Source organism: Rhincodon typus, chromosome 1, assembly GCF_021869965.1.
Source record: "Rhincodon typus isolate 14 chromosome 1, sRhiTyp1.1, whole genome shotgun sequence".
NCBI lineage: Eukaryota > Metazoa > Chordata > Chondrichthyes > Orectolobiformes > Rhincodontidae > Rhincodon > Rhincodon typus.
Window position 1 is genome coordinate 94,427,319 of NC_063332.1, and position 20,256 is coordinate 94,447,574.

The 20,256-nt window shown below is 40.8% G+C and overlaps 1 protein-coding gene across 1 annotated transcript in view; it reads left to right on the forward strand.

Annotated features, from left to right (window-relative positions):
* The window catches only part of LOC109925625 (coiled-coil domain-containing protein 149), a 135,275-nt gene extending 116,234 nt beyond the window's left edge, over positions 1-19,041 (forward strand). The window contains exon 12 of the mRNA XM_048604901.1: positions 13,215-19,041. Coding sequence (XP_048460858.1) covers positions 13,215-13,756 — 542 coding nt within the window. The 3' untranslated portion in view covers positions 13,757-19,041. The remainder of the gene's footprint in view (positions 1-13,214) is intronic.
* Positions 19,042-20,256: the final 1,215 nt, after the last annotated feature.

Genomic DNA, 20,256 nt, shown 5'->3' on the forward strand with positions numbered 1-20,256 from the left:
TTTATATAAGGTAACGAGGTGTAGAGCTGGATGAACACAGCAGGCCAAGCAGCATCAGAGGAGCAGGAAAGCTGACGTTTCGGGCCTAGACCCTTCTTCAGAAATGGGGGAGGGGAAGGGGGTTCTGAAATAAATAGGGAGAGAGGGGGAGGTGGATAGAAGATGGATAGAGGAGAAGATAGGTGGAGAGGAGACAGACAGGTCAAAGAGGTGGGGTTGGAGCCAGTAAAGGTGAGTGTAGGTGGGGAGTTAGGAAGGGGATAGGTCAGTCCAGAGAGGACGGACAGGTCAAGGGGGCGGGATGAGGCTAGTAGGTAGGAGATGGGGGTGGGGCTTGAGGTAGGAGGAGGGGATAGGTGGGCGGAAGGACAAGTTAGGGAGGCAGGGACAAGCTGGGCTAGCTTTGGGATGCGGTAGGGGGAGGGGAGATTTTGAAGCTTGTGAAGTCCACATTGATACCATTGGGCTGCAGGGTTCCCAAGCAGAATATGAGGTGCTGTTCCTGCAACCTTCGGGTGGCATCGTTGTGGCACTGCAGGAGGCCCAGGATGGACATGTCATCTGAGGAATGGGAGGGGGAGTTGAAATGGTTCGTGACTGGGAAGTGCAGTTGTTTAAAGCGAACCGAGTGTAGGTGTTCCGCAAAGCGGTCCCCAGGCCTCTGCTAGGTTTCCCCGATGTAGAGGAGGCCACAATGGTGGGCTTGAAATGGATATCAGTTTCTAGGTGGTTGCCAGAGATGGAAACAGAGAGGTCCAGGAAGGAGAAAGAGGTATCAGAGATTCTCTGGCAACCACCTGGAAACCGATATCCATTTCAAGCCCACAGACTCCCACAGCTACCAGAATACACCTCCTCCCACCCACCTTCCTGCAAAAATGCTATCCCCTATTCCCAATTCCTTCGCCTCCGCTGCATCTGCTTCCAGGATGAGGCATTCCACTCCCGAACATCTCAGATGTCCTCGTTTTTCAAGGACCGCAACTTCCCCCCTTCAGTGGTCGAGAACGCCCTCAACCGTGTCTCCCGCATTTCCTGCAACTCATCCCTCACACCCCCTCCCCACAATAACAACCAAAACAGAATCCCCCTCGTCCTCAGGTACCACCCCACCAATCTCTGAATCCAACGCATCATCCACTGACACTTCCGCCATCTGCAATCCGACCCCACCACCAAAGACATTTTTCCCTCCCTACCCTTATCTGCTTTTCGGAGGGACCACTCTCTCCGAGACTGTCTGTCCACTCCACACTCCCCTCCAGCCCCACCACACCCAGCACTTTTCCCTGCAACTGCAGGAGGTGCTACACCTGCCCCTACATCTCCCCCCTCGCCCCCATCCCAGGCCCCAAGAAGACTTTCCACATCAAGCAGATGTTCACCTGCACATCTGCTAATGTGGTACACTGTATCTGCTGTTCCCATTGTGGCCTCCACTACATCGGGGAAACCAAGCAGAGGCTTGGGGACCGCTTTGCGGAACACCTACGCTCGGTTTGCACTAAACAACTGCACCTCCCAGTCGCAAACCATTTCAACTCCTCCTCCCATTCCTTAGACGACGTGTCCAACTTGGGCCTCCTGCAGTGCCACAACGATGCCACCCGAAGGTTGCAGGAACAGCACCTCATATTCTGCTTGGGAACCCTGCAGCCCAATGGTATCAATGTGGACTTCACAAGCTTCAAAATCTCCCCTCCCCTTACCGCATCCCAAAACCAGCCCAGCTTGTCCCTGCCTCCCTAACCTGTCCTTCCTCCCACTTATCCCCTCCTCCCACCTCAAGCCCCACCCCCATCTCCTACCTACTAGCCTCATCCCGCCCCCTTGACCTGTCCGTCCTCCCTGGACTGACCTATCCCCTTCCTAACTCCCCACCTACACTCACCTTTACTGGTTCCATCCCCGCCTCTTTGATCTGTCTGTCTCCTCACCACCTATCTTCTCCTCTATCCATCTTCTATCCACCTCCCCCTCTCTCCCTATTTATTTCAGAACCCCCTTCCCCTCCCCCATTTCTGAAGAAGGGTCTAGGCCCAAAACATCAGCTTTTCTGCTCCTCTGATGCTGCTTGGCCTGCTGTGTTCATCCAGCTCTACACCTTGTTATCTCAGATTCTCCAGCATCTGCAGTTCCTGCTGTCTCATGATTTTATAGACTTGTTATAAGGTAACCCTCAGTCTCCTACCCTCCAAGAGAAAAACATCCCAGCCTGTCCAGTCTCTCTTTATAATTCATCTCTATCTTAAATGGGCAACCTGTCACTCTGAAATTCTGCCCTCTGATCCTAGACTCCTCCACAAGGGAAAACAACAACTCACACCTACCTGTCGAGCCCATTAAGAATTTTGTATCTTTCAATAACGTCTCCTCTCATTCTTCCAAACTCCAATGTGTATAAGCCCAACCTACTCAACCTGTGCTCCAAAGGAAATCCTTTCATAACCAGAATTAACCTAGTGAACCTTTTCCAGACTGCCTCCAATGCCAGTGTATCTTTCCTTAGATAAATGATACCAGAGCCGTCCACAGTATTCCACCAATGGTCTGACCAGTGCCTTGTACAGTTTTAGCAAGATTTCCTTATTTTTATACTCCATTCCCTTTAAAATAAAAGCCAACATTGCAATTGCCTTCTCTATTACCTGCTGAACTTGGATGCTAGTTTCTTGAGATTCACTAAGACTGTAAATCCCTCCATGCTGTAGTCACTGCAGGCCAAGTGTAACCAGTCTGAGAATGACAGGTAAGTCAGTCAGGATGCTGTGGAGATGTCTGTGTGGGTGCTGGCCACAGTCAATCAGGGCCGACCCTTGGATAGTGATATGGATTTCAACCAGACAGTGCTTCTCTGAATAAATCCTCAGTTCTACAAAGGCCACAGCCATGAAAGGACAAGAAAGACGAAGAAAAAAATATCCAGGACTTTTTCACAGGAAGGGATTGGGTAGATCAAGAGGGGAGGGGGTTTTGGGAATGTGTGTTTTAGAAGTCAGGCGGGATAGCAAAAAGAGACACAGAGCAGCTCGTGTAAAGATGGCCTGCCCCCTCCCTTCCCACTTATTCACCTCAGTTGGCACGTCAATTGTCTGTCAATGGTTTTTTTAATGAGAAGTTGGGTGGCTGATGTTGGTGCATACCCACCTGCTGTTTTATGGGAAACTAATTTAGGATTTGTAGAAGGACCTCATCTCGATAGATGTCACACATGTGCATGATAGCAGATTTGCAATCATAAAATTGCAGCATATATCTCCCGGCACCAGATACCAAATGACAGACCTAGAATTCCCATGATTCCTTCCCCATGAGCCTCTTCCTGTTTACCACATTTGTCCCAGACCTAAAACAACCATTGAATAAACAAGCTGGTATTCACAGGGTACATCTGCCATTGACAATAGCACTGGGCTCTTTCCCATCGTATCATGCTATGCAGCATGCTTAGCCTTAAATGCTTTAATCCCAGTTTAGATTATTCTGCAGTTATTTCTATTGAATCAGTTTTAGCAACAACGTTGTTACTGCAGTATTATTGTCAATAGTGAAAACTATTACAAATTATCCATTCAGCACTTCAGCCATATCCTGATCCTCTTACCTTAATGTACTGTGCTTTAATCTCTCAAAGGGCCTGTGTGGTCTTTAATCATTTTCTAGCTCCAAACATAACTGAGGAAAGCTTTATCATTGCAGCAGAGCCCAACTACAATCCATTTTTTCAGGACCTCTGATAATGGTTTTAGTTATCCTTCTTTGCCCATTTTTTTCTCGATGATTATTCAGTTAAACTCAAATCAGTTTTAAATGGAGTTTCATGCAAACCTTTCAGTTTAGCGATTTAGGCTTTAATTTACTGTCCACTCACTTTTTAATCTATACTTCTAATATTTGCCTTTCTCTAAATAAATAAACTTTTTTTTTGTATCAGAGCCACTTCTATCTTCCCAAGCCTGACCTCAGGTTTGAAAAATCAGATGATGTTATGAAACTATTGCATGGATGGTTCCCACCATTAATCAGGTACAATCAGAGTTACAACTGAAAACTAAATCCAATACATTATTTTCTTCAACAATTCACCCCAACTATTCAGTTGAGAAGTAACTGCTGACCGTGTTAACACATGGCCTGAATCTTATAAAAGGTTGGCTGTATCATTTTTGTTGAATTTTATGGAGGGTTTCCCTCCATGAGGTCTCGTGAAGGTTTTTCTCATTCACTCAGTCCCTAGTTGCCCTTTGCTCACGTCATCATTCCAAACTCGCCTCAGCGGTGGCCAGGTATTCCACCTCCCCCCCCACCCCCGCCTGTTCTCTCAGCCCAGTAGCAATCCAAGCTGAGGAGGGTGCAGTTGCCTCTGGGCAGGATATGTCTGGACCCTCTAGACACAAAACCCCCAGGGGTCTGCCCAGCTGCAGAACTTGGGACTGCGTTGAGGTGCAGTAGAGGGAAAGAAAGAAGACGACTTTTTGAGGACACAGAGCTGGTGTCGGTCCTATTACTGTAAATCATTCACTCTTATCATATTTGTGAATGCATGTCCATTTTTCTTCATCATGAGAATGTTTGCCTATTCACAACTACAACATTAAGGTACAGAGGTTAGCCATCCTTACCGCTGCATAATGTTGCGTGGTCCAAGATGTGAAGTGACCAGCTCCCAGTGGGTAAATGGCAGGTGACTGTTACTTTAGAAACTAAGCTCCATCTTTCCAGATGGCATGTCATCACAGCCATGAGTGGGATTGGTTCATAATATTATTAATGCTACTACACTCATAATAGTAATGAGAGCTTGAGCCAGGATTTGGACTGTACACAGGAGGTTCATGCCTAATGTTCACAAAGCAGGTAGTACGCACAGATGTGTTCCAGCTTCATTGTATTGGTGTGTGTGTCATAGCGTTCCCCTTTGAACGGCCTCACATCACTCAAACTTGAAGTCCGCCTCCCTCACAGAATGAAATTATTACCATTCGGACTCACAATTTTCATCACCGTTGCACGCTTACTACTTAGGACATGATGGAAGGAAACAGCAGTCACTCTACAAGCACAGAATTTCAGGCTCAGCCTTTTAATATTAGTATAACCACAAATGTACACATTCCCTTCTTGATGGCCCATAGGCTTTGAACTTCCCAAGTCCCCACCCAACCCATCTATCTAAATCTTTATCTCCCCACTTTAATCCTTCCAGCCTCAGGTATGTGCAGTCAACATGCTAAACCTAGCAGTGCGTTGTTCCCCCATTGAAGCCAAGGTGTCACTAACTGTTGATGATCCTTCTGCCTGCATTAACCCCTTTCCCTTTGATGCTGTATTGTCTCCTTTCCCATATAATGTATTGTCTGTATTATACACTGAGATCCTCACCTTCACAAGAGTCATCACCTCTGCATCCCAGCGTGCTGCCTCCAATCCCCACAATTAAGCTCCCAGTTTACCTCCTCCAGTACTGTCCCCTGATAATACCTCTTGACTTTTAATGGATGAACACCTCACCCAGGACTGACTGTGGCCCACTCCTTCAAGGAACTTATCTGGACAGTCTTGTACGCTGACTGGCAGTTCCCTAACTGATACCTGTATAACTCCCTAGCAGTCTTCCTGTGACTTTTAACCCTGAAGATTGACTTGACAGGAGACTACTCCCCTTAGAATTTGAGGCGTGGCAGGTTCCTTGAAGTGCATATAGTTTGTTTGCTGCACGTATAACACTGACATAGCATGGTTTCATACAGTAAGATGTATCTTTGGCTGATGACTGCTGACAGCCATGAAAAAATGCCTAACAGTAGACCTGCACAGAAAGGCAAGTCAAAGTGAAAGTGCTGTGAGCCTTTATGAGCTGGCTAAGGGGATAATGTGCAAAAAAACAGGGCAGGGATGCTGTGAGAATCAAAATAGGTGTAAGGTAAATGATCGCTAAGAGAGCACAAATCCCTGAAATGCATCCAGGTTCCAACCATGAGTTGGGTGCCTGTAGTGTATGTAAAGGGTCATGGCAGCAGCATTGTAATAAAAGAGGCTAGTATGCTATAAAGTGCAGCATTGAAGTGTAGCACCACCAAAATGATGCTGTGTGGCTGGATGCCAAGGTCCATGCAGTCACTGCCTATGGAGCGTGCCCTGAGATGTTGGTGCCTAGTGTCCAAGATGGCAGCGAGTTGGTGTCACCAGGTAACCATTCTGACTTTCATCTTGGGAATTCTTGACATGTAATTTCAATCTGGCAGGTGTAAGAATATGACATGGCATATTAATGAGGTAGTAATGAGACTAATAAAGAGCAATAAACCATGCAAATAGGCCTCTCGCCACTCACTATGGAGAACCCCAATAAGCTGTCCAATACTTGGTTAGAAAATAGGGCTTTTTGATCTTGATGTGGATCCTCAGTGGACAACTCACCCAATTTTCCCAACTTTCATGCCATGCCCACATGGGTCAGATTCCATCCATAGTTCCACTCTACTGCCCATTTATTGGATGGATAATTGAGAACCCCTGCAACAATAGAAGTACACTTTACTGCCCTCCTAATTTTCAATACAAGCTCCCCGTCTTTCTGATCATATTTAATCTTTAGCTATTCCAGTAGACTCCTGACTGGCCATCGACATTTGACTCTTTGTAAACTTGAGGTAATCAAAAATCCGGTTGCCCATGTCCTTTCTTGCACCAAGTTCTATTTACCAATTTCCTCTGTGTTTGCTGACCTCCTTTGGTTCAATCAGTATTTCAGTTTTAAGAGTCTCATCTTTGTTTTCATGGTCTTTTCCTTTTTCACCCCTGTAATCTCCCTTAGCCTCACAACCCTTTGAGATAACTGCATTTATCTAGTTCTGGCTTCGATAACATGCCTGAGTTGACTTGCTGCACCATTGGTGGCCATTGCCTTCAATGCACAAGCCCCAAGTTCTAGAATTCCTTCCCAGGAAATTTCTTCGTCCAGAGAGTGGTGAGTCTGTAGAATTTGCTATCATAGAAAGCAGTCAAGGCCACCAAATTGTATGATTTCCAGAAGGAGTTGGCTATTGCACTTGAAGAGGATATGGGGGAAAGTGAGAATAGGCTATTGATTTGGATGATCAACCACGATCATAATGAATGGTACAGCAGGCTTGAAAGGCCAAATAGTCTACTGCTGTTCTTATTTTCTGTGTTTCTGTGTGTAGATACTTTGGCCCCTCTACCTCATTTTCCTTCTTTAAGATCCGACTTAAAATTAACCTCTTTGATCAAGTACCCTAATATTGCCTTATATGGATCATTTATAAATTGCTTGTGAAATGCTTTGGATTGTTTTATTATTTTAAAAGGACCTGTATAAGTGTAGTTGTTGATTTGTGTCCTGGTGCCTAAAGCAGGTAGTAACTTTCATTTTTGTTAGTGCTCTTGTACAACTGAATACCTTTTACTCTATCACCAAATCACCCAGGTTTTTATTTCATTTATTAACCACAACCATATTCTCCAGTTGATTGATTTATGTGCAAGTCTGTTAAGGGTAAAGTAGACCTTCAAAAGCAAGGGAGAGGTAGAGAGAGAAGGAGGACAATAAATCAAAATGGAGTTGGAAGTGGGTGGCAACTTTCATTTCTATTTTTTGTCAGCTCTAGTGAAAGTTGATTCAGGTTTGTCTGGAGTACTTCCTCTTCCAGACTCTGTGCCATCTTTCCTGCTGATCCATCACTCATTGCACAGGCTGATTTGTTGCTGTTGTTTGGGTGAAGCAGGTCACTTGGCAATTTTCATTAACTGAATGCAAATTGCTTTAGCTACCTCTTGTTGACTAATATCCTGTCTATATCACAAATGCATCTTCTTTTATAAGCAGAGCTTAGTTAATGACTTGTGAACATTATCCTATTGAATCAGAACCCTTTATACTTTTTCAGCTGAACTTCCAGACTGTCTTTTGCATCTAACTGTCGCTTCTGAGCTACACTATCACCTATATCTGCGTATGCCTGTAATTATAGAATTTACGGAAGGAATTTTTAAGGAATTTGCTGCACGCCTCATGTGATTTTGTCTAATTAAATTGCCTTGTTCCTTATAATTAGAACTAAATAAGTTTTTAATATTGCCATCAGTAGCACTTTGTTTCCCAGTCCTTAAGGAACTGCATACTGAATTAGCTTTTTGCGCCTTGATCTCAATTAGCTCAATTGCCTCGTGATTGCTGTTTCCAAAAACAGTCCCTAACTGATCCAGAGGAACACTTCTGCCCTGGAAGAACATAATTCTTTGGCAAATGTCCTCCAGCTACCCATGAAAATCAGATTCTTCTTTGTACACAGAACCTCGAGCCATTATTAAAGCCAATGATCTTACTATTTCTTTGTGTCAAATGATTACAAGAGAAACATCTCCATTTTAAGGGTTCTAAGAGAAGACAAGGATTTAGAAATGTTTCATTATTTTGATTCAGAAAATGAATTGAATTGTTTCAAAAATGAAATACTGCACTGTTACTTTATCAGGTACTCAATTTGCTTTTTTGTATACTTCTATCTCACAATAACATGAGTTCTTAAATATAGGAAGGATTATATGGTCAATTTATCTATTAAAGAAATCAGGACTGTATGATGGGTAACCCATAGTGTTTGGATCTATATTCCAGTGGTGGCCTAATAACTCCAATGTCCTTGAAATCTGAAACATCTGAAACCTGCCAAGCATTGACATATCTAATCTGATTTTCTAAACTTGTCCAGTTGATGGAATTGGAAGTGTCCCTGAAATACCCTCAGTTTAAGAATCTAGACTACACAATTGTTCTCCATAGTGCTGCTGGTTTCAGTGCTACGGGATCCTGTGGGGAGGTTAGATGCGGCAGTAAATCCGCTGCTGGCAACCACTACTCCAACAACACATTGCATCAATGTTTTCCAGACTTTTCCCATTGTGACTCCTTTTTGAAATTTGAAAATTGTTTGCACAACAGAGTAAGAAGTTGATTAGAGCATTGATTAAACCAGTTACAGACATCAGGACAAACAAGTAAAATTATTTAGGATAATAAAAGCAGAAATTGCTGGAGAAGCTCAGCAGGTCTGGCAGCATCTGTGGAGAGAGAAACAGAGTTAACATTTCGGTTGGCACAGTGGCTCAGTGGTTGGCACTGCTGCCTCACAGCACTATGGATCCAGGTTCAAATCCACCCTCGGGCAACTGTCTGTGTGGAGTTTGCACATTCTCCCTGTGTCTGTGTGGGTTTCCTCCCACAGTCCAGTAAAGTGCAGGTTAGGTGGATGGCCATGCTAAATTGTCCATAGTGTCTAGGGATGTGCAGGCTAGGTGGATTAGCCATGAGAAATGCAGGGATACAAGGCAGGGGACGGGTCTGGATGGGATGCTCTACATAGGGTCGATGTGGACTCGATGGGACAAATGGCCTGCTTCCAGACTGTAGGGATTCCATGATTCTATGATTTTGAGTCAAGTATGACATTTCTTTGAACCCTGCAGCTGAAACAGCTGTTTCTGTCTTCACACATGTTGCCAGACCCATTGAGTTTCTCCAGCAATTTCTGGATTTATTTCAGATTTCTAGCATCCACAGTATTTTATATTTATCTAGGACTTTCAGAATAATAAAACAGCCCAAGGATTTCTTATTCTAAATCTGTCATATCTCTTGCCAAAAAAGAAAACACAATTTAACTCTGTTTGTTACGAATACAAAACAGACTAACATACCCATGTCTGGTAATGAAACATGGCCAATTTAAAGATTACGCTCTCTCCCTTCCAACACTCCTATAGGTTTTAAATCACGTGAGAGCAATTCACATGTTTAGGTAAATCTCAAATTCAAAACTTTAGAAAATTTCTCCCTGACGTCTGAAGGCCAGCAAGGATAACTAAGCTGCAGCAGAGTTTAATCATGCGGCAAGTAATTTTTAATTATTTATTACTCAATCTCCTGTGGTTTTGCATATGAGTAATCAAGTTGAAGTTCAGACTTTGGAAAATATAAATAGGCATGGAGGAGTAGCTACATGACTAGTGTCAGGAAGAGACTATTACATTAGAAGTGGGAAGTAGGACATTGATAGAGAGGAGGATTGATAGCAGGGATACGGAAAAGGGATGGGGATGGGAGCAGAGAAAAGTTGAGAGGAAAAAGATTTTTTTGTTAACTTGTAGGATGTGGATCTTGCTATCATGGTAATAATCATTGACCATCTCTAATTACCTTTGTGAAAGCCATCTTGATCCACAGAATTCCATGTGGTGCAGATGCAGAGCTGTTCAGTTAGAGATCCATGGTTTTTAACCCCGTAACAGTGAAGGAATAGCATATAGTTCGAAGCCAGGATGGTGTGCAGTTTTCAGAGGAACTTGCAGGTGGCAACATTGTCATGTGTCTGCTCCCCTTGAGCGTCTAGGTGGTAAGGACTGAGGGTTTGGAAGATGCTGTTAATGCACCCTTGTTGAGTGATGTCTTGTAAGTGATGTGCACTGCTGGCACTGTGCATGGATGCTGGACTAAATGTTTAAGTTGGTAATTGAGTGATTTTCTTTGCTCTGGATGGTGTTGAGCTTCGTAGGTATTGTTGGAACCGCATTCATCTAGGCAAGCATTTCACAATCTTAGCAGATGGCAGATAGAATCTGTGAAATCAAGAGTGAGTTATCAGCCATGAAATTCCCAGCCTCTGACTTGCTTTTGTAGCCATAGCATTTATGTGGCAGGTCTAGTTCAGTTTCTTAACAATAGTAACTGCCAGTTTGTTGATAGTGAGGGGGATTTAGCCATTGAATGTCAACAGGAAATAGTTGGATTCTCTCCTGTTGGAGATGTTCATTGTCTTTCACTTATGTGGCATGGAAATTACTTTGCCACTTATCATCCCAGCTTGAATGTTGCACAAGTCTTGCTGTATATGGGCAGAGACAGCTTCAGTATGTGAGGAGTTTTGAATGGTGCCGAATACCGTGAAATCATTATCAAACATTCCCTTTGCTGACTTTAAGTTGGACGGTAAATCATTGATGAAACAGTGGCACAATGTTAGTGTCCCTACCTCTGAGCCAGGAGACCTGGGTTCAAGTACCACCTGCTCCAGATGTATGTAATAGCACCTCTGAACAGACTTATTAGAATATATATCCACTGATGAACTCCAGAAACAATATCCAGAGATTGTAATGATTGGTCTCACAACCAAGACCATCTTTCTTATTACTGTATGAATCCAGTCATTGGAGAGGTTTCCTTTTGATTCCCATTGACTTCAGTTTTGCTTAGGCTTCTTATTGACAGACCCAATTAAACGTTGCCACTGATGTCAAGTACAGCCACTTTAACTTCATTGAATTTAGCTCTTGTTTTTGCTTGAATGAAGGCTGTAATGAGGCCAGGTACTGAGTGGCCATAAAAGAACCCAAACTGAGCACTGGCGAACAGTGTATAACCAAACGAGTGTCCATTAACCACTTTGCTGATGAAGGGGAGTAGACTGAGTAATTAGCTGGATTGCATTTGTTTTGCTTCTCACAAACAGAACAGACTTGACCAAGTTTGTAAAGTGTTGAGTAGATGCTATTGTTGTAACAATACAAAGACAGCAATGCTATAGTTGGGATGTTCGCTCAATTCAGTGCGTACAATCATATTTTTGATCCCTACCTGATTGAATCACATGTGATGCTGGAGAGATAAGGGTGTTGGGGGGTGCTTAAAAAGGACAATTCACTTTGCAATCACCTTCAGCCAGAAGCACTAATGTTTCAGTCTTGTCTCTTGCACAGATGCAGTGGTCCCTCAGCTTTCTCCTCCAATTAGTTATTGTCCACCACCATTCATGACTGTAGCAAGAATACTGAACTTTGATATGACTTGTTGGTTGTGGGGTCAATTTTTAAATTCTTTCATGGGATGTGGGCACTGCTGGCCAGTCCAATGTTTGATGCCCATCCCTGCTTACCCTGAGTGACTTGCTAAACATTTTCAGAAGCTGGTCATTGCCATTGCAGCTAGCAGAGTAGGAAACCTGGCTTTCTGAAAAATCCTGTCTGCATTTTCAACATCGACAGTATTTTGTTTTCACAAAACCATCTGTATATAATTGTGCTCAGTTGTATGCACCCATATCTTTTAGACTCTAAATATGAAGACCTGTCTGCATTCTAATATTTCTAGTAATTTCTTGCAGTAGATGCTTTATAGTAGTTCCATGAACAGTAACATAACTATCAATGTATGTGATCACTATCCTATTTCTGAATAGTTTTTATATATTATAAAGCGAATTGAATGGCATTTTAGCATTAAGGAAAGTTACTTAATATTGTTCCAATCCTCCTCTCTCCCTGTGTGCATAAAACTCACTTATACTGATATACGATATGTATAGATGGGCTGGTCAGATGGGCAGAATAGTGGCATATGGAGTTTAATCCTGAAAAGTGTGAGGTGATGCAGTATGGTAGCACGAATGAGGCAAGGGAGTACGTATTGAATGTGTACCATGGCAAGTACTGAGAATCAGAGGGACTTAGGGGTGACTATCTTCTCTGTACTTTGAACTTTGAAGGCAATAGCGCAGGTGGTTAAGGAGGCATGTGGGTTACTTGGCTTCATTAGTCAAGGCATTGAATACAAGAACAGGGAGGTTATAAAGGAGCTGTACAACATGTTGGTTAGGCCACAGCTGGAGTACCATGTACAGTTCTGGTCACCACACTTTAGGAAAGATGTGATTGCACTGGAGAGCGTGCTGAGGAGATTCGCCAGATGATACCTGGAGTGGAGCATTTCAGTTGTGAGGAGAAACTAGGTAGGTGGGGTTTGTTTTCCTTAGAGCAAAGAAGCCTGGGGGGGGGTGCATGGTGGGGTGGGGGCCACTTGATTGAGGTGTACAAAATTATGTGGATGGGTCACTTAACAGAGGACATAGATTTAAGGGAAAGGACAAGAGATTTAGAGGAGATTTAAGGAAATTTATTGTCACACGCAGAATGGTGGATATCTGGAATTCACTGGTTGAAAGATGTATTTAGATGCATCTGAGATGTATTTAGATGAACACTTGAAAAGACGTAGCATACAAGGCTACGAGCCAAGTGCTTGAAAATGGGATGAGAGTAGATGGGTGTTTGATGATTGGCATGGACCCAGGATGGGCTGAAGAACCTCTTTCCATCCTGTAATACTCTGACTATTTTTTTAAAAATTTGATTCATAGATCAATTAAAAGAAGATCAAGCAACCCAACCTCAGCCTTCAGCATCAGAATACCCTGACACAGAGAAAAATTACAGAAAATCTGAAGAAATGCAGACCGAACAAAAGGAAAGTTGTGGAAGTCCAGTATTTTTACCTTTGGAAATGGACTCCCAGATGTTCCAATCCACTGCAGGAAATGAAATTGCAAAAATGACTGAGAAGCTGGTTACCGCTGATTTAAGTGATGGCTGTAACAAAACAAATGCTTCAAAAGAGCAATGTACAGTGACATCTCAGAATGGTGCTGCTGTTTCATCATTATTTGAATCCCCTTTGGATAGTCCAGACGCAGAAAACCAATCTGGTTCTGAGAGTGACTACAGGATTCAAATTAATGAATCATCTGATACTCTGGAAAGTAATATAGATTGCGTGTCATCAAAAACGATTTCTGAAATAAATTCAGATTCTCAGCTGCACAACTTGTTGACCACAGATCTGTCAATAATTGAGGGTTCTACAGAATGTACAGATGGAAATCATGAAGGAAATATAGCATAATTCAATTGCAAATTTTAGTTTAATCTGATAATTTTTAATTAAACTCAATCATCTTTAAACAATGGTAAAGCTCTTAACCTTAACTTGAATACATGTACAAACTGTAATTCTCATGAAAGATGAATATCATCACTTTGTTGGATGTAATATGAATGTTTATTCATCTGGAATTGTGAACTGAATTCTATTAAAATTAGCCTTTCCCCATATCTGAAAATGTAAAATAGGATAAATGATTAGATTAATGATTACTTATTGAAAAATATAAGTGTTTTCACCAAAACATTTTATTATTCCTAAGTGCAAAATATTTTAAAAGATCAATTTATCACATTTTTTTGTTTCTCCATAATAACAGGGAGACATGTTTTCCTCATTTTGTTTTATTTGTCTTGTGGATCCAGTTGAAAAATTTTTCAGTGGCACATAGTATTCTCACAATGAGATTTCAAAACATTTCTGCCCAAAACGAAATAATTACTCTGGGTAACATGCTGTACCAGAAGGTCTCGGGTAATATTGATCCACAACAATTGCTGGAAATAGGAAGGAAAATAACTTGGGAAAGAAAACCAGTCAATCCTTCCTCAAATATGTACACACAAAGAATTAGCCTTCTTTTCTCATTAATATGTCCTGACTGAGCTGTTGTGCATTTTCAGCGTTTCCTATTTCCAATTTCCAGCAATCTGAATTCACTTTTAAAATCATTTTAAAACTTGCAACCTTTTTGCTACAAATTGTTGTGTTACAAGTGGAATTCCTTCACATCAAAGTGGGGTATAGGAGCAAGGAAAGGGGTTGTGATAGTGATTTTTTTAAATAGGATATTTATATGTTCTTGAAATAGACAAAGAAAACTCCTTCCACAAGTTTTCTATTTATCAGCTGCGATGTATCACCATTATTATTGCATATTGGCAGGCAACATCCCCAGCTCCCAATGCACACGTAAAGTTGTTTTATTCATGAGTTGCTAACATGAAATTTATATATTCTAATTTTGTGGAAATAGAAGAAAATGACATTGTCAATATTGCAAATTTTCCACACGTCTTTAATAACTCAAGGTTTATTACACCTGGAGGACATATTTAATGTGGTAATATAAATAATGTATTTGTTTTAGTAATGATTTTTATTAATTAGCCTAGCTGGGTGCTGAATATTACAGCTTATGTATGTTATGCTGGAAGCAAGAATATATTGATGAAATGTACTAATTACTTGTGGGGGTGGGAATGGGGGGTGTAGTAGATCTTTACTGATGGTTTCAGCATAGAGAATCCCCCAACAGAACTCTCAGGTGTTGTATTACAACTCTGTTTATGTTATGTAGTGTTCTGTTATAATGGCTTACTAAAAATTATTAAGATTCAAAATTTGTGAAATTTGATAATTACAAGAGAAGTGGAGTCAAATGTCATGATTTTGCACTATTTTAAGGTCTATCAGACCAGGCATCATCTCAGTGAATGGCAGAGCTCTCTTGACAGACTGATTGGTCTGTACCTATGTAATATGATCTATTATAGTCAGGTAGAGGCTTAATATTCACATTCAAAAGACTGATTTTTATGCTGATGACACTATAATCACTTTTATTTTGGCTCACCTTACAATTAAATCAAAAGCACCACCTCGCAAGTTCATAGAATGGAGGAAAATAATACAATCTTTTGATTGAATCGAAGAAGGGAGAAATTGCCCTTTCACCTGTTCATGTGTTATTTGTAACTTTGTTGGTGATGGAAATTAATGTTTTCTTTGGTATTCAAAGTTATGGATAGCCTCCATACTGAGAAGACTAAGCTATTATTTAACTTGGCACTTTAGTGACTGAAGTTTTGTTGGTTGCTGCATGTCAATATCAAGGTCCATGTCAAAAAGGACTCTTATTGTGTGAAATCACAAGGAATCGAACTGGTTAATTTTCTAAATTTGATGATCTCCAAATAAGAACAGCTCTGTGGGGAAATATATTTTAAAGAGAAATTATTAACAACTTGGAGTTCTAAAGTACATTCAGGTCCACAGATTTGACCACAAATAGCTTTCCATGTATTGTCAACTGTCGCAACTTCTTACTGTTATTAAGTTTTTGAAATGTGTAATTTTTATTGAAATTGATAGATTAGCAGAAGCAGATTCCTTTGTGAAGAAATGTTCATTCTGATATTGCTTGTGTCATCATCTTTTACAATAAATAATCCAGTCTATTTAAGAGTTTAGTTACAGGCATTTTCAATGTATTAATTTTTCTGTCACAATAATTAGTTTTGGGTTTAGCTGCTCTCAGGTTGTATATTTTCATTTGAATTTATTACATTAGGAATTGGTATTGTCCTTGCAGGAGACAGAATAGAATTAAGTATTTTAGGGCCTAGGCCTCAACTAATTTTGTATCTTGTGACTCCTTAATTTATTGGAGTTGTGTTCTGATTGTTTTCCCAGAATTGTCTGGCTAGAATTAGGTGATAACCACAGTAGTGCTTGGATGGAGTTGAATCATTGTTTTGTACTGTGATAGTTTTGTTTCTTTAAATTGAAGGATTGTAAAGGATTGTACTATCCCAAACATGTTTCCGTCACCAGCAACCACAATTGCAGGTCAGAGGAAATACGCTTGAAACCACTATGATGTTAATGTTATTAATTAAATCTGGAAACAAAATTTGTGAAAATGAAGAGGAGGACACACTTGGTAGAAGCCTTAAATACATTCAACTTGTTTAATCTCTAGGATTTATGTTAAATGCACAGAGTTTAGAGAGGAGCTACTATGAATATTATGTTCTGTTACTGCACTAATTGTATGTTCAGTTACTATGCCACCAGCATGTGGTGTTCTGGTTTGAGTCATTCCCAACCAACAATATTTCTTTCTTTTAAATCATCAGTAGCAGATAACAGATCACTGGAGTCTAAACAGAAGGGCACTTTACATGGTACTTTATTGCATGATAGTGTTAGTTAGTTTATATAAACTTACCAGGCGTAATTACTAAGGACTTACGGAAGCTGCAAAAACTATGTGACATAATCAGAATGGGTGGAACGCAATGTACAACTATTACTTTCTACTGCAGCAATGTCTCCCGATACCATTACATGTGTCCTGTTCCCGTGCCACTGTGTTTGATTTTCTGCCTATTACTATCCTTATAGTTCCACAGCTTGGTTTTCAGTGACCAACATCTGCATTTCACTTTTATTTATTTGCCCCTCCAAGCAAAATTTCATTTTCTGCTCTAGTGACGACCTGTTATGAAATATGGCTCCTAGCCACTAAGTGGCCATTTTTCATGTGTATATATCTCAATTGGTGCCAATTAATTCATTTTAAGTGTGTTTATTGCCAGTATTAACTAACACCAATTACATATCTATTGGGTAGGGCCTGATGTATTTATTTTCCAATCTGTTTCTCTCATCACCAGTGGCCTATTTATCAATCAACTGACATCATGAATAAAACATATTACTTGTTCATTTATCTCATTGCCATTTGTGGGATTTTGTGTGCAACTCAGCTTTTGCATCTGCCTACATTACAATAATGAATATACTTTTTATAAAGTATTTCATTAGCTGTAAAGTGCTTTGTGATAAGTTGTGAAAGGGGCTAGGTAAGTGCTAGTTCTTTGCTTATTTTGTTCTGTCTTTATTCTTTTCTTCCTGATCCATTCAGTTTCACAATTCCCCAAGGAGTACAATGTTCCATTGATTTTAGATGGAATGCCATATTCGTATTAACAGCAAAACGTGCATTTCTGCAGAATGTAGAACTTCATGAAAATCCACAAAGTAACAATAAAAACAGGAATTGCTGGAAAAAAATCAAGAGGCCTGGCGCATCTGTAGATACAGAAACAGAGCCCCATATTGTCTATGCTTTGGAACTGAAGGGGACTGAAAATGATGGTATTTATGCTGTTGACAAATAGTGAAGAGGAGCAAGTAGAACAGAAGGTGAGGGCATCCAGAGTGAAAGATAAATTCAGTAATAATAGTAGTTGAAGTGTTATCTAGATGCACAGTAGTGTTAATTATATGTATGAATAGTAGATCAATAGAACAGCTCTGCTCAGAGGTGGTGGGGGAAGAGGGTCTAATCAAAATGGAGGACAACGTTTGCAGGCTGATATTGTTGAACTTAACATAAGTCCTGGATGCTGAAAAGTACCAAAGCAGATATTGAGGTGCTTGCATTGGGCTTTGCTGGACCACTGCAGCAGGCCTAGGATGGAAATGCTAACGTAATAGCAAGCTGATGTATTGAAATGGCAAGCACCTGGAAAATAGGGTCATTCTTACAGACAGAATGAAGGTCTTCCACAAAAAAAGGTCACCCAGTCTGTGTTTGATCTCATCAATATAGAGGAGACCGCATGTTCTGTCCTAGGCACATTGCAGTGCTGCAGAAAAGCCTAAGAAGAGTCACTGGACTTGAAATATTTATCCTGTTTTTCTCTCCACAGATGCTGCCAGACCTGCTGAGTTTCTCCAGCATGTTCTGTTTTTATTTCAGTTTTCCATTATCCACAGTTGCTTCTTTTATTTGAAAGGGAATAATAATTGTGTTGACAAGTTCAACAGGATATGTGGTACAAATGAAATACCCATTGAATAGTGATGTCTGAAAATAAACAATTCATTATGTCATTACACGCCAATAGAAACTTTATTTTCTATAGATCATTGCTGATTGTTATCCTCATGTACTGTAATAGAAAGAGGTCAAAGTCTTGAGTCTGAACAGTGCACGTGCAACTTTGTAGACTCCAATCTCAGGAATAATTAAATATTTCTAGTTTGAATTGCATTTGTTTTAAGTTGAAAGTTTGCAACTAAAATGTATAGAATGTGGTTATCCTTAATGTACAATTGTTCAGAATGTATTAGCTGTAACTTGCTCATTAGGTTTAAAAGTTAGTAAATATTCTTTTATTTGGAAAACTGGAGCAGTAACAGTCATTTCTAAAACTGTGGGCAATATTTTACTGTATGTGTCAGTTGTCTTTTCAGCTTCTGTTGAAAGCTTGGGTTTTCTTCATGGTTTTCATCTTCTATGAGAACATAAACTATGGATTTGTTTTACATTGATTTGCTGGGTTATATAAAAGAGAAATATCATAATGTTGCACTGTATGTGCTCTGTGTAAATGTGGATAAATTTCTTTGTGTGTTTTTAACCAAATTTTTATTGTAAATTGTAATGGTTTTACTTGAGTAAGTTTGACAAATGACTTCGGTGTATTCATTGAAATGAACCTCTGTCTTGATTAAAGTTACAGTATTCTTTTCAATGGGCTGAATTTGGCTGATTTTTGAAAATAATATAAAATACAGCAACACTCAAAATATACAGGGAACAGCAAAACAATCCCCAAATCAGGGAAAATCGACCTGCGATAAATGATTATTTCCAAAAACAGAATGGGGGGAGCTGCTCCTCTCCTGTGCTTCCTGCTATAAATCAGGAACAAACAAGTGAAAGAAGCATGCTGAGATTGGCGAAATAAGTGGGAATCACCAGGGCTACATAAAGCCAAGGCAGGAATATTTTTATTAATTCACAGGATGTGAGCATCACTGACCTGGGCAACATTTATTGCTCACCTTGAGAAGGTGGTGGAGAGCAGCTTTCTTGAACATTTTCTTGAACCCATTTCTGAAGAAGGGTCCAGACCTGAAACATCAGCTTTCCTGCTCCTCTGATGCTGCTTGGCCTGCTTGTTCATCCAGCTCTACACCTTGTTAGCTAGCTTTCTTGAACTGCTGCGGTCCATGGTGTAGGTAGATCCATAATGCTGTCAGGTAGTATATTCTAGGCTTTTAACCCAGCAACACTGAAGGACTGGTGATATATTTCCAAATCTGGAGGGGGCCTTGTAAATGGTACACACTGCAGCATATGAGCATTAGTACTGGAGGAACCAAATGTTTGAGGATGTGGTGCCAATCAAGTGGGCTGCTTTGTCCTGGAGGTTGTCAAACTTTTTGAGTGTTATAGGAGCTACACCCATCCAGGGCAAGTTGGAGTATTCCATCACACTCCTCCCTTGTGCCTTGTAGATGGTGCACAGGCTTTGGTAGGTCAGGAGGTGAGTTACTCGCTTATAGTAGCTACTGTGCTTAAGTGAGTCCAGTTCAGTTTCTCATCAGTAGTAACATCCAGGATGTTGACAGTGGGGAAATTCGGTGATGGCAATGTCAAAGGGCAATGGTTAGATTCTCTCTTATTGGAGTTAATCATTGTCTGGCACTTTCATGGTGCAAATGTTATTTGCCACTTTTCAGCTCAAACCTGGATATTGTTCAGGTCTTACAGCATTTGAACGTGGAATATTTCAGCATCTAAGGAGTTGTGAATGTTGCTGAATGTTGTGCAATGATCAGCAAACATCTTCACTTCTGACTTTATGATTGCGGGAAGGTGATTGATGAAGCAGCTGAAGATGGTTGGGCTTAGGACACTATCTTGAGGAACTGCTGCA